This window comes from Pan troglodytes, chromosome 7, assembly GCF_028858775.2.
Source record: "Pan troglodytes isolate AG18354 chromosome 7, NHGRI_mPanTro3-v2.0_pri, whole genome shotgun sequence".
In the NCBI taxonomy this organism is placed as follows: domain Eukaryota; kingdom Metazoa; phylum Chordata; class Mammalia; order Primates; family Hominidae; genus Pan; species Pan troglodytes.
This window is the reverse complement of record NC_072405.2, coordinates 46702009-46716390: the sequence shown is the minus strand read 5'-3', so window position 1 is coordinate 46716390 and position 14382 is coordinate 46702009. Positions and strand designations below refer to the sequence as shown.

At 37.3% G+C, this 14382-nt stretch overlaps 1 protein-coding gene across 8 annotated transcripts in view; it reads left to right on the top strand.

The window, feature by feature from the left end:
* NSD3 (nuclear receptor binding SET domain protein 3) overlaps positions 1-14382 on the top strand; it is a 112950-nt gene that overhangs the window by 66999 nt on the left and 31569 nt on the right. For all 8 annotated transcript variants that reach the window (XM_054656650.2, XM_054656651.2, XM_001170799.7 and 5 more), the window contains 4 exons: positions 212-340; positions 983-1109; positions 10297-10494; positions 10983-11153. In XM_054656650.2, coding sequence (XP_054512625.1) covers positions 212-340; positions 983-1109; positions 10297-10494; positions 10983-11153 — 625 coding nt within the window. The remainder of the gene's footprint in view (positions 1-211; positions 341-982; positions 1110-10296; positions 10495-10982; positions 11154-14382) is intronic.

Here is a 14382-nt window from a genome sequence, read left to right as displayed (position 1 = left end):
AAAACTATAGTTTGTTTGTAATTTTAACTACAGTTTTTCCCAAAACAGCAGACCTATGGTATCTGTGGATTTTGGAAAGAAAGGAAGGAAAAAAGAGGTGGTTGTGTCAAGATCTAATGTTTGAGCAAGTCTTACTAGGATTTTCATAGCATCTTATCTTGGAGGGAATTTTCATTTTGTTTTTCTTAAAAATGCTATGTTTTCTATGTAGGTAGGCTTTGGAAAGCAAGTAGATAGCCCTTCAGCTACTGCAGATGCAGACGTTTCTGATGTGCAGTCCATGGATTCAAGTTTGTCGAGAAGAGGCACTGGAATGAGTAAGAAGGACACTGTATGTCAGGTAGGCAGGTAACTGGTGCTATGGCTTGAAATAATTGCTGTTATATTCTGCCAGTAATAGACTTAACTCCTGTTGAAGAGGATAATATGTTTCCAAATTATTATGATATTACTTTAAAGCTACAGATATAACACTTCTTTGTGGTTCTTTTTTTCCCTTTCTGAGTTGGAATACTTACCCACATGCCAATCTTTAGTGTGATATACTATTATTAATTGGAAGTAAATGGCAGATGACTGATTGGAAAAACTTTCTTAAATTCAAAATTTTAAAGTAATAACTTTCTCAGTGTATTTTTACCGTTCTTGAAAAAATACTGCTTTGCCCTGTGAAGAAAAGTTAAATATGCAGATCCCAAAGAAGGAATCCTAAAAGATCAAGTATGACTTTAAACTTTATACCATATTGTATCTGGAAATACTGTAATTGTCTAGTTCTCTGGTTCTCAAAGTGAAGGCCAAGGACAAACAATATCAGCATCTTCTGGATACATATTAGAAATGCACATTCTTGGGGCCCCCGCCAGACCTACTGAATCACAGTCTGTGGGTGAGGGACCCGGTAATTTGTGTTTAACGAGCCACCCATGTGGTCTTGATGTTTGCCAAAGTTTGAGAACCACTGCTTTTTGCCATATTACAGATTTGTGAAAGCTCTGGTGACTCTCTGATTGCTTGTGAGGGAGAGTGCTGCAAACACTTTCACCTGGAGTGCCTGGGATTGACATCACTTCCTGATAGCAAGTTCATCTGCATGGAATGTAAAACTGGTAAGATGACTTATTTCGAGAGTCATGAAAAGATGAATGGGATTGTGCCAGGAATGTGCACTGACAACCTCTCCTAGGACATCTTGTTCCCATTACTTTTATTAGCCCTCCTCCTCTCTTCCCAAAGGTATTTCAACAAATTAAGATTTGGCTTCAAGATTTAAAAAGTAGTTAAATTTCCTCCTACTGGTGCCTTCTACCATAAAACCTGTCAAATTACCAAGATGAATTTGTGTTTTATCTAAAGAGTTATATAAAGTATGTTAATTGAGTTATTTTTCAGATGGATTTGAGATTTTGGGGGCTCAATAAATTGGTTTAAAGTTCTTTAAGAGACTGGAAGAAGTATCAGTGCATAACCACAGTGATTATATTTCTAGTGGAAATTTGGAGCTACTGGAAATCATTTTTTAAACTTGGGATTCACCATTTATTTCTTATCTCACTATACATAGACTACCACCTACTAAAATAATTTGTAGAGAAATAAATATGCTAGTTTATATTTCTTCTCTCTGTAGCCATAATTCTGGTTAATATCATGGAAAGCAAGTCGTAGTTGTTTAATCTGTAACAACATGGCAAATTAAAAATAACTGGAGATGACATGGTGGTGCTTCTAGGAACCATGTTGATGTGTTTTTTGTTTTGTTTTGCTTTGTTTTAGCTATGAGGAACTAAGCCGATTGGATAGCAAGTGTACATGATATGCTGATCTTACCTTTGACTATTATTTTTCTACTCCTTTTCCTTTTATTTGGATTCTTACAGATATTTATTTTATCTTTTCTTATTTGATTGTATGCCTCCTAAAATCTTTCAGACAAAAAGTTAGTAATTTTTTTTTTTTTTTTTGAGACAGAGTCTCGCTCTGTCGCCCAGGCTGGAGTGCAGTGGCACGATCTAGGCTCACTGCAAGCTCCGCCTCCCAGGTTCACGCCATTCTCCTGCCTCAGCCTCCCGAGTAGCTGGGACTACAGGTGCCTGCCACCACGCCTGGCTAATTTTTTGTATTTTTAGTAGAGACGAGGTTTCACCATGTTAGCCAGGATGGTCTCGATTTCCTGACCTCGTGATCGGCCCGCCTTGGCCTCCCAAGTAATTTTTTTTTTAACTGAACACTAACTTACTAAATGTTAGGTGCTACAAGTACTAAGCATTTTCTCCTGCTATTTCATTTGATCCATGATGAGATAGGTACTATTATGATTTCCATTATGCAGAAGGAGAAACAGGCTTAGAGAGTTTAGTAGCTTCCCCAAAGTCACAAAGATAGCCCATGATGACTCTGTGATTTAAACCCAGGCAGCTGGACTCCAGATTTATTTTTTCTTTACCATGGTCTTCTACTGCCCTGGTGAATAGGATGGACATCACAAGTCACATGTCATATATCCCAATACACACTCATTCACATACATACACACACACACAGATACACACACACATGTACATAAACTAAGCTATGGAAGCTGTTTAGAACATATAACTTAAAATTTTCCCCTTATAAAATATTTTATTCATCACATTTAGACTCTGCAGTAAAACTTGTGAACAGTTTGCCAACTGGCAGCCCCGGGGTCATATTATCTGCACATCGTTTTATTTGGCCTTCAGAATGCATTTTCATTTTTGAACACGGATAGAGCATGTAATCCTGGCTCCTCACATTCCCCATTATTCCTTTTTCTAAAATTCAGTCATTCCAGTCACTTATATATGCTGCCTGGCCCCTTTAAGCATTCAAGTATTGTATTAGGGACTTCTTGCATTGCTATAAAGAAATACCTGAGACTGGGTAATTTATAAAGAAAAGACGTTTAAGTGGCTCACAATTCTGCAGGCTGTATAGGAAGGATAGTGCCAGTATCTGCTTGGCTTCTGAGGAGGCCTCAGGAAACTTACAATCATGGCAGAAGGCAAAGTGGGAGTAGGCACTTCAAATGGCAAAAGCAGGAGCAAGAGAGAGAGTTGAGGGAGAGGGCCACAGTTTTTAAATGACCAGATTTCACAAGCACCCACTGACTGTCGCAAAGACAGCACCAAGCCATGTGGGATCCACCTCCATGATCCATACACCTCCCACCAGACCTCACTTCCAACATTGGGGATTATATTTCAACAGGAGATTTGGGTGGGGACAAATATCCAAAGTATATCAAGTATGCAATCCCTGATTTAAGATATTGATAGGAAGGACCATATATCTCAGTATTAAAACACTCTTAGGGCTTCTCTCCTAACTCTAGAATCCAGGAGAATTCTTCCAACAGAGGCTAGGTGTATTTAATTTGGTACACATCTATTAGAAAATTTAAGAGGGAATTTTGCTTTAAAAACAGTTAAGTATGGGATGTTATCAGTAAGCATGAAAAAAATTTTTAATAAAAAACAGTTGGGTAGAACAAAGTCAGAGGACTCACATTTCCTCATTTGAAAGTATACTACAAAGCTACAGAAGTCAAAACAGTGTGATACTGGCATAAAGACAGACATATAGACCAATGGCATAGAAAGCCCAGAAGTAAGCACTTGCATATATGGTCAAATGATTTTTGATAAGGGTGTGAAGACTAGTCAGTGGAAAAAAAGACAGTCTTTCCAACAAATGATGCTGGAAGAGTTGGATATATGCCTGTAAAAGAATGAAGTTGGACCCTTACCCAGCAGCATAAACAAAATTAATTCAAGATGAATCAAAGACCAAGATGTAAGAGCTAAACCTATAAAACTCTTGGAAGAAAACATTGCATAGAGGAAAAGCTTCATGACAATGGATTTGGCAGTGATTTCGTATACATGACACCAAAGGCACAGGCAACAAAAGGAAAAACAGACAAATTGTACTTCGTCAAAATTAAAAACTTTTGTACACCAAAGGGTCTTATCGACATAATGTAAAGGCAACCCTCAGAATGGGAGAAAATATTTGCAAATTACATATCTCATAAAGCATTAATACCCAGAATATATAGAGAACGCCTTCAACTCAGCAATAAAAAACTAAACAACTCAAGCCAGGTGTGGTGGCTTATGCCTGTAATATCGGCACTTTGGGAGGCTGAGTTGGGCGGATCAGCTGAGGTCAAGAGTTTAAGACCAGCCTGACCAACATGGAGAAACCCCATCTCTACTAAAAATACAAAATTAGCTGGGCATGGTGGCACATGCCTATAATTCCAGCTACTCGGGAAGCTGAGGCAGGAGAATCGTTGAACCTGGGAGGCAGAGGTTGCAGTGAGCCGAGATCGTTCCATTGCACTCCAGCCTGGGCAACAAGAGCAAAACTCCATCTCAAAAAAACAAAAACAAAAAACGAAACAATTCAAAATTGGGCAAAGATCTTGAGCAGATAGTTCTCCAAAGAAGATAGGCAGATGGCCAATATACACATGAAAATATGCTCTATATAATGAGTAATCAGGGGGCCAGGTGCAATGGCTCATGCCTGTAATCCTAGCACACTGGGGAGCCAAAGCAGGTGGATCTCTTTGAGCTCAGGAGTTTGAGACCAGCCTGGGCAACATGGTGAAACCCTGTCTCTATTAAAAAAAAAAAAAAAAAGTAATCAGGGAAATGCAAATCAAAGCCACAATGAGATGCCACTTGATACCCATTAGAATGAATAGTATCAAAAAAAAAACAAAAAACAACATGTTGGCTTAACTATGGAGAAATTGGAACCCTTGTGCATTGTTGGTGGGGATATAAAATGGTGTAGTGGATGTTGAAAACCCAATGATGGTTTCTTAAAAAATTAAACAGAATAACAAATGATCAAGCAATTTCACTCTGGGTATATACCCAAAAGAACTGAAAGAAGGGGCCAGGCGTAGTGTCTCACACCTGTAATCCAAGGATTTTGGGAAGCCAAGACGAGCGGATTGCTTGAGTCCAGGTGTTCAAGACCATCCTAGGCAACATGGTAAAACCTCATTTCTACCAAAAAAAAAAAAAAAAAGTTAGCCTGGCATGGTGGCGCGTGCCCATAGTCCCAAATACTCAGAGGAGGCTGAGGTGAGAGAATCACCTGAGCCCAGGAAGTCAAGACTGCGGTGAACTGTAATGGCATCACTCCACTCCAGCCTGGGCAACCAGAGTGAGACTCTCTCTCTCAAAAAAAAAAAAGGACTCCAACAGATATTTGTACTGTTATATTCATATTCATAGCAACATTATTCACAGTAGTCAAAAGGTAGAAACAACCCAAATGTCCATTGATGGATGAATAAACAAAATGTAGTATGTACCTACAATGGAATATTATTCAACCTTAAAAATAAATTGTGATACATGTCATAACATGGATGAACCTTGAGGACTTTATGCTGAGTGAAATAAGCCAGGTATAAAAGGCCAACAAATATTGTATGATTGCATTTATATGAATTACTTGGAATAGTCAAATTCTTAGAACAGTGGTCACCAGGGTTGTAGGGGAGGTGAGATGAGGAGTTCTTTAATGGGTACCAAGTTTCAGTATGGGATGATGAAAATGTTCTGGAGGCAGATAGTGGTAACAATGTGAATGTACTTAATGCTACTGAACCGTACACTTAAAAATGGTTAAAGTGTTAAATTTTATGTTATATATATTTTACCACAATTATTAAAAAAATTAAGTGCTTTTAATTAATGACGTGAAAATTAGTTTGGTACCTATTTGGTACACTTCTAACATATTAGAAGTGAGAACTATGATTCTTCATTGTTTAAGGTCATTTAGGCAATTTTCCTTTGTTTACAAAAGATAAACACTTCACATGTAAGAAGTATTGCAGGTACATACCTAATATGTTCTTATACTACCACTTTCTATTATTTAAGTCAAATGTGATTTCTGGAAAGAAAGCATCTTTATTTGCCCTTTTGAATAAAATGTACAATAGAATAAGTCTCCAAAAAGAGTTCTGTAACAGATAGTTTTACTTATTCTGTTTTTCCCCACTTCCCCCATGGTCCTTGACTCTGGACCGATGGACTGACTTCTTTTTTTTGGTCCCATTGCCCAGGCTGAAGTGCAGTGGTGCAGTCTCAGCTCCCTGCAGCCTCGACCTCCCAGGCTCAGGTGATCCTCCCACCCCAGCCTCCTGATTAGCTGTAGGGACTACAGGCACGCAGCACCATGCCCAGCTAGCTTTTTAATTATTTATTTATTTATTTATTTATTTATTTATTGAGACAGATTTTTGCTCTGTCGCCCTGGCTGGAGTGCAGTGGCGCAATCTCAGCTCACTGCAACCTCCACCTCCCAGATTCAAGTGATTCTTGTGCCTCAGCCTCCCGTGTAGCTGGGATTACAAGCACACACCACCACGCCCGACTAATTTTTGTATTTTTAGTAGAGCCAGGGTTTTGCCATGTTGGCCAGGCTAGCCCCGAACTCCTGACCTCAAGTGATCCACCTGCCTTGGCCTCCCAGAGTGCTGGGATTACAGGTGTGAGCCACTGTGCCCAGCCTCCAGCTAGTTTTTTGGTTTGGTTTTGTTTTTTTTTTCAGTAGAGAGACAGGTTTACCATGTTGCCCAAGCTGGTCTTGAACTCCCATACTCAAGCAATGCACCCACCTTGGCCTCCCAAAGTGCTGGGATTACAGGCATGTGTCACTGTGCCTAGCCACTGACTGACTTGTTCTTAATGAAAGCCATTTCCTAGTGAAAAGGAAGAGTATGGAAAGCACTCACATGTTAGAGCTCTAACCTAAGTCTTAAAGGAGTTTGATAAGTTCAGCTCTCTGTTAGCATAACACTTGCACTAGTTTTAACTATTTTCATTTATATTAGGCTTATTTTGATCATTATATAAATGAAGCCTTATTTTATATTTTCTTGAGAGAGGTTCTTGCTCTGTCACCCAGGCTGGGGTGCAGTGGCATGATCATAGCTCACTGCAGCCTCGACCTCCTGGGCTCAATCCTCCCACCTCAGCCTCCTGAGCAGGTGGAACCACAGGCACATACCACCACACCTGCCTAATTTTTTAATTTTTTTGTAGAGATGGGGTCTTACTGTGTTGCTCAGGCTGATCTTGAACTCCTGGGCTCAAGTGATCCTCCTGCCTCGGCCTCCCAAAGGGCTGGGATTACAGGCATGAGCCACTGTGACCATCTGAAGTCCTATTTTATTTTTACAGAGAGTAGTTTATTTATTAAACCAATCTGTGAAGTCAAACTTCCTACCTTTTAAATATATTTTTTTAATTTTTAAAACTTTTAAAAGTTATTTTAAAATATATAATTACCTTCATATCTATATACATGGTAAAATGTACTTTATTGGCCTTAACCATGTGGTGAAAAAATGTACTCTGAAATTACATATTTACAATGGGACCAAAAAAAAACCCACCTTACTGTACTTTATTTCTGCAAGACAATTTAAAAAGTGAACATCACAGTTTCAACTACTCATTTTAAAGAACTTTTATAATTCAGCAAATTTGTAAAGATTGGGTACTTCCAGAATCAAAGAACAATAATGCAGTTCACCTAACTTTCTGTAAAAAAGCAAAACTATCCCTTATATTTTTTCCTTCAGATTTTTAGTAGACATTATAAGAAAAGTGGACAAAAGACTTGAACACGTTCGAAAGATGATATCCAGATGACCAATAAACATTTGACAAGTTTGTTGTTATAATTTGCAGTTCTTTGCTTAAACATTTCTTTCTGTATCTTTATTGACTCTTGTGAATTATCTGTTTATGTGTCTTATCCATTTATGTTTTGTGGTGTTAAAAGTATTCTTATCATTTGTTAATATTTTAAATTTATTTCTAATTACACAAGTAAAACATAACCACATTGTTTTGAAAATATTATAATTACTGTTCTTGCTGATGTTACCCTCGATCATCAGTCTTAATCCTAGGCCCTTACTTAGTTCCAGTCCTGACAACCATTGTCAGTTTGACGGGTAGCCCTGTAAACCTTTGTGGGTGTCTCTGTGTGTGTGTTTTAGTACAAATCTGTCATACCATTGTTCTGTCGGAGCTCTTCTTATGTCAATACAGATGCATTCTATTTAATTGCTGCATAGTGCCCTAGTATACATATAGTCATAGTTTATTTAACTCTTCCCCTATCGAAGGACACTTGAGTTACTTTCACTTGTTTGCAATTACAAACAATGTTTCAGGCAACATCCTTTAACATTTACTCTCAGTCTTCCCCAATGTCGTTATTGAGAAATTGAATTTCTAGGCAGAAAGTGAATGTACTTTTATTTTAATGGATATTTCCCAGTTGCCTTCTAAGGTAGCTGCTTCCAACTTAAACTCCTGCCAGCCCCCTACACCCTTATCAATAATTGGTATTATCACTGTAGTCCCAATTACTCTGGATTCTGGGGCACGAGAATCACTTGAATTTAGGAGGCAAACGTTGCAGTGAGCCAAGATCACACAACCGTACTCCAGTCTGGGTGACAGAGCGAGACTCTGTCTCAAAAATAATAATTGGTGTTATCAAACTCTTTTTTTTTGTATTTATTTATTTATTTATTTATTTATTTATTTTTTGAGACAGTATCTCGCTCTGTCACCCAGGCTGGAGTGTGGTGGCGCGATTTCGGTTCACTGCAGGTTCCACCTCCCGGGTTGACGCCATTCTCCTGCCTCTGCCTCCCGAGTAGCTGCGACTACAGGCGCCCGCCACCACACCTGGCTAATTTTTTTGTATTTTTAGTAGATACGGGGTTTCACCTTGTTAGCCAGGACAGTCTTGATCTCCTGACCTTGTGATCCACCCGCCTTGGCCTCCCAAGGTGCTGGGATTACAGGCGTGAGCCACCGCGCCCGGCCGTTTTTTTCTGTTTTATAACTGGTTTCAGTTAGCATTTACCTGATTACTAGTGAAGATGAACATATTTTAATTTTCTTTTGCCTATTTGTCTTTATGTAAATTGCCCATTTACATCCTCTGCCCACTTTTACATTAGGCTGCTTTGGTTTTTTTCTATATTGATTTGTAGTTTGTAAGTCTTATTCCATTATCTTTGCTTATATATGTTGTGTGCGTTTTCTCCATATGTAAACTGTTTATACAACAAAACATAATCTTTTGTCATTTTTGTTGCATATTTCCCTACATCTGTTTGTCTTTTACTTGTTTCTTCTTTTTTTCCTGTTTAGTTTTTTCATATTTGGCATTATTTTCCTCCTTGAACACTGGACATATTCACCAGTGGAGCCATTTGGGCCTAAAATTTTTTTTTGTTGAAAGATTTCCAATTATAGTTTCAATTTCTTTTAATAGTTTACAGAACTATTCATATGTCCTGTTTATTTTTGTGCCATTGTTCATAAGTTCTTTTTTTCTAGGAATCTGTCCATTCATCTAAATTTTCAAATTTATTAGCAAAAATATAGTGATATCCTTTTACTGTCTTTTTAATGTTTGTAGGATTGGTAGTGATGTTCCATTTTTCATATCTGATATTAATATTAGGATCTTTCTCCTTTTTTTGTTATTCTTACCAGAGGTATCAGTTTTATTATTCTTTTTCAAAGAACTAGGTTTTGTTAATTCTCCCTGGCGAATGTTGATTTCACTTCATTCTTGACGAATATTTTCACTGGGTATAGAATTCTGGTTTGGTAATTATTTTCTTTCAGCCCTTTGAAGATATCACTCTATTGTTTTTTTGGCTTCCATTTTTCTCTTTCAGTCAGCTCTGTTTGAAAGTAATTGTCTTTTTTGTGGATAATTTGAATATTTTCTTTATCCTTGATTTTCTATAGTTCGAATAAGATATGTCTAGCTGTAATTTTCTTTTTTATTAGGATTGTGAGTTTTCATTTTATGTATATTTTGCACATAGAAATAATCAGTGATTATCTAATGGAATCTGTCTTTCCTTTGGTAATTTATTTATTCTATGTGGGGAAAACTTTGCTGCTGTCTGCTACCAGATGTTAAACAAATTCTGTTCTGGCTTTTCTATGGAATCAGTTTTGGAGATCTAAATTGTTTTTAGTATTCTGTCTCCAAATTGATAATCAATTATTCTAGCAAAATTTAAAACATAATTTTAATTTAGCATTTATTTTAAATTTTTTTTGTGCATTAAATTCTTAAGTATAGTAATAGAGTCTGTTTTAGGAGTAGCTGTTTGATGTCTGTAGCTGCTTCTACTTGAATATGCTTTAGTCAATTTTATTTAATTTGTATTCCTCACCAATTTTCCAGGGCAGCACCCATGTTTTTCGTGTAAAGTGTCTGGTAAAGATGTGAAGCGTTGTTCTGTTGGTGCTTGTGGGAAATTTTATCATGAAGCCTGTGTCCGCAAATTCCCCACTGCCATCTTTGAATCAAAAGGATTCCGCTGTCCTCAGCACTGCTGCTCTGCCTGCTCTATGGAGAAAGATATCCACAAAGCAAGTAAAGGTAAAACAGCTGAAGAAGGAGACAAAGATTTTTGTTTTAAGGGCAGTGGCAAATAACATTATCAAGCATATATTACAAACAACATAAGGCATTCTCCTTCTGTGTATCTCTAGCTTTAACAGTTCAGCCACAGTACATACACAGTACATGTTAAGTAGAGATTACATTCTAAATTCAGACCATGAGAAGAAAATTCCATGTGTTCAAAATACCCTTGAAAGTCCTTCAGGTAGATGCCATATTGGATACCACCGTCTCTGCAGCATTGGAACAAATAATTTTTTCTTTGGATGATCTCTAAGTGACTATTAGGCTTACATTTAGGGGCCATATAGCATAGGAACAGAGCCAGACTAGGGAAGAAAAAAATGCTTTCCATCTACTGTAACTAGCATCTCAGAGGGACCCAAAAAAGCCCAACTCCAGAAACTTATTTTTATGTCCCGCTGATGCCTTATTAGATTCCTTTTTGACTTGTCTTTAAACAGGCCGCATGATGAGATGTTTAAGATGTCCAGTTGCCTATCACTCTGGAGATGCTTGCATTGCGGCTGGAAGCATGTTAGTATCCTCCTACATTCTCATCTGTAGTAATCATTCCAAACGGAGCAGTAATTCTTCTGCTGTAAATGTAGGCTTTTGTTTCGTTTGTGCCAGAGGTGAGTGTCTGACTTTTCTCTTCATTTATTTTTGAGGTCATTGGCATATTTCTCCATTAACATAGAGTCTCAGCATTGGGAAAGAACTCAGGCCATCTAGTAGAATCTCCTACCCAGTGCAGAATTCCACTGTAATATATCCCTGAGAGAGATGAACATTTCCAGTAACTTTCATAATGCTAGATGTCCAAAGTGTTAGAATACTAATTCTTCCATAAGTTAAGCTAAAATCTGCATTTCTAAAAATAACAGAATTATAGTTAAGTTCTTAGTTTTTCTGTTTGGAGCATTAAAAGATTAATCTTTTCCCTTCTGCAAACAACTCTTCTATTCAAAGTAGATCCTTCCCATTTCATAATCTTAAACCAGAACTTTCAACTGATTGAGATTTCACTTGGAAGGCAAAACTAGCACATCCATTTTTCAGTTGTTTATGCTGTATTTTATCATAATGTTTTGGTCTGGCATTGAGGAGGGTCTGATGGGACACAGCCAAGGCAGTATATGTGGTGGTGTTAGTTCAGAGCCAGCCATGTGGGCTTTCTTGTTGCCAGCTGTTGATGTTTAAGTACACCAAGAGATTGATCAACTAAAAACAATACTGTAGCCCTACGGGGGTCAGTGAACTTGGGTTCGTGATAAATATAAAATCAAACTTCTTTAGTTGAATGTTATACAGAATATCTGGCTTTATCTCAAGCCATATTATAATAAAACTTTTTTGGTACTTAGTAAGCATTATAAAAACTAACTAATATCCCTAAATATTGCTTTGGTTTGTTTTTAAGTGCAAAGTTTTCTGACTTTCCCTCTGAACTATTCTCAAGGCCTCTAAGGCCCATCATGCTTGTTAGATTCTATTTAGACCATACTGAACATGAAAGTGGTTTTTGTTTGGTTGGTTGGTTTTGCTTTAGGAGACAGTTATTTTAATTTGGTGAAAGTACTATAACAACTTTTTAAAATAGAATTTAGGTAGTATGATAGATCTTAGGTGGTTTTGCTTTTCATACCTCTCTATGTTTTTTCATAATCTCTCATTATGAAAACATTACTTGGAGGTAGGCAGTAAAAGATTAAATAAATCGTAGTCCTTTGTGGAGTAGCTAGCAGGGTCTGTAGTAGACACTACTTTCTGTTTGCCTGTTTTATAAGCACATGTGACTGTCTGCCTTTGGAGCAGGAAGTACTGTGTCTTTCTTAACTACAGCAGTGTCAAATGTATCCTGCTCTGAAACCTGGCTGGTATCATGGAGGAGTAGGTCTGAAATGTTTCCTGCTATATCGTAACAGGTGGGCAAATAATAAATAAAAAGGTGTCACTCATTGCCTTTCCCATCTCTGCATTCCTAAGAAAGTAATGATTAGAAGAAAAAATTATTGTATTATCAGTTGAATGTTTAGCTTTAGAGTCTTTTAAACGGATGAGTGGCAGTGATAACATAAAGTCTCTTATTGCTTTGCAAACTCTATGCTACCATTGCTGGGCACTGACATTTCCTGTCAGTGTATAAGCATGCATAATTTAGCCCGCATTTTAATGTCAAGTTTATAACTATTATGTTGGCTTATGTTGGGGCACATTCTGAATCAAATGCCATCAGTAGATTAATTAATATTCTTTTGCTCTACTTCATTCAATAATTGGGATACCTTTAAAATAGGTATTTTCAGGCTGGGCACAGTAGCTCACGCCTGTAATCCCAACACTTGGGAGGCTGAGGCAGGAGGATTGCTTAAGGCCAGGAGTTCAGGACCAGTTTGGGCAACATAGCAAGACCCCATCTCTACAAAACATAAAGGAATTAGCCAAGCATGGTGGTGTGTGCCTGTGGTCCCAGCTACTCGAGAGGCTGAGGAGGGAGGATCACTTGACCCCAGGAGTTCAAGACTGCAGTGAGTTGTGAAACAAAATATAGTATTTTCAATTTAGGACAGCTAGAAAATTGTACGCTCATAGAAACTCTAGCCACTTTGTTAAATTTAACTTACATAACTTGATTAAATTCTGAGAATAATGTAAGTGGAGGGAAAACCCATGTTTAACAACAGAATCTGTATTTACATCTTAACAATTTGACAGTTATTCTGGAATATTTACTGAATTTAAATGCCTGTTTAAGCAAAATTATTTAATTCCCACATATTTTAACTGTGAAACTTTGTATGGTAAACATAACCTTCATTTTATTTTCTAGCATTTGACAAAGACTTACTCTAAATAGATCAGATGCTGGGAAGGCTTAAATCAAAAGTCTTTCAGAAGTAAATAATATGTGTTCTTTTATAAGTATTTATAAAGGTCACCTTTTTTAAGGAGACATAACTGTAATAAATCCACACACAGAAAGGAGCACTTTAGTCATTTCTGTTTGGGTATTAGAAAACTTAGCTTGTTTTGCTTGTTTCTTGCCTTATACAGAATTTTTCCCTCCACATAGATTTTCTCTTAGTTCTTGGTTATTGGGTGTTTAAAATCATTAAGCTATTTCTTAAGGACTACAATGTCTGGAAATATTTTTTGAAATGTTTCAGGGTTTGACATCACTCCTCTTCCACATGCCACCTAATCGTGGAGTCACAAGAAGTGTGCGGACATTTTTCAGTGTAGTGCATATTCTTTAGCATCTCCTTTCATCTTAGAGGGTTGTGTAAAATAAGTTACTTAACATTCTGTGCCTTTCTTTGTAATGGTAATTTTAAATGGATAATGTAGGCTGGAGTTTTCTTTTAACAGTAAATAATAGCAATTTATTTTGCATATGTAAATCAAACTTTACTAAACATTATCTGAATGAATTGCCACAGTTTCCCTAAGAAGTTATCTCTCCATAGTATACAGGTGAGAACACTGAAACCCAGATTAAATAATTTACCTAATGACACACAAGTTGTTAAATGGAGGGACTAGTATTTGTACTTAATCCTTCTTATTTCAAAGCCCATATTCTTTTACACTACTCCATCTCCCTCTATTAAATATACAAAGTTCATTTCAACATTATATAACTTTTTTTTTTTTGAGACAGAGTTTTGCTCTTGTTGCCCAGGCTGGAGTGCAATGGTGCAGTCTCAGCTCACTGCAACCTCTGCCTTCTGGGTTCAAGCGATTCTCCTGCCTCAGCCTCCCAAGTAGCTGGGATTACAGGCATGTGCCACCACGCCTGGCTAATTCTTTTGTATTTTTAGTAGAGATGGGGTTTTTCCATGTTGGTCAGGTTAGTCTCAA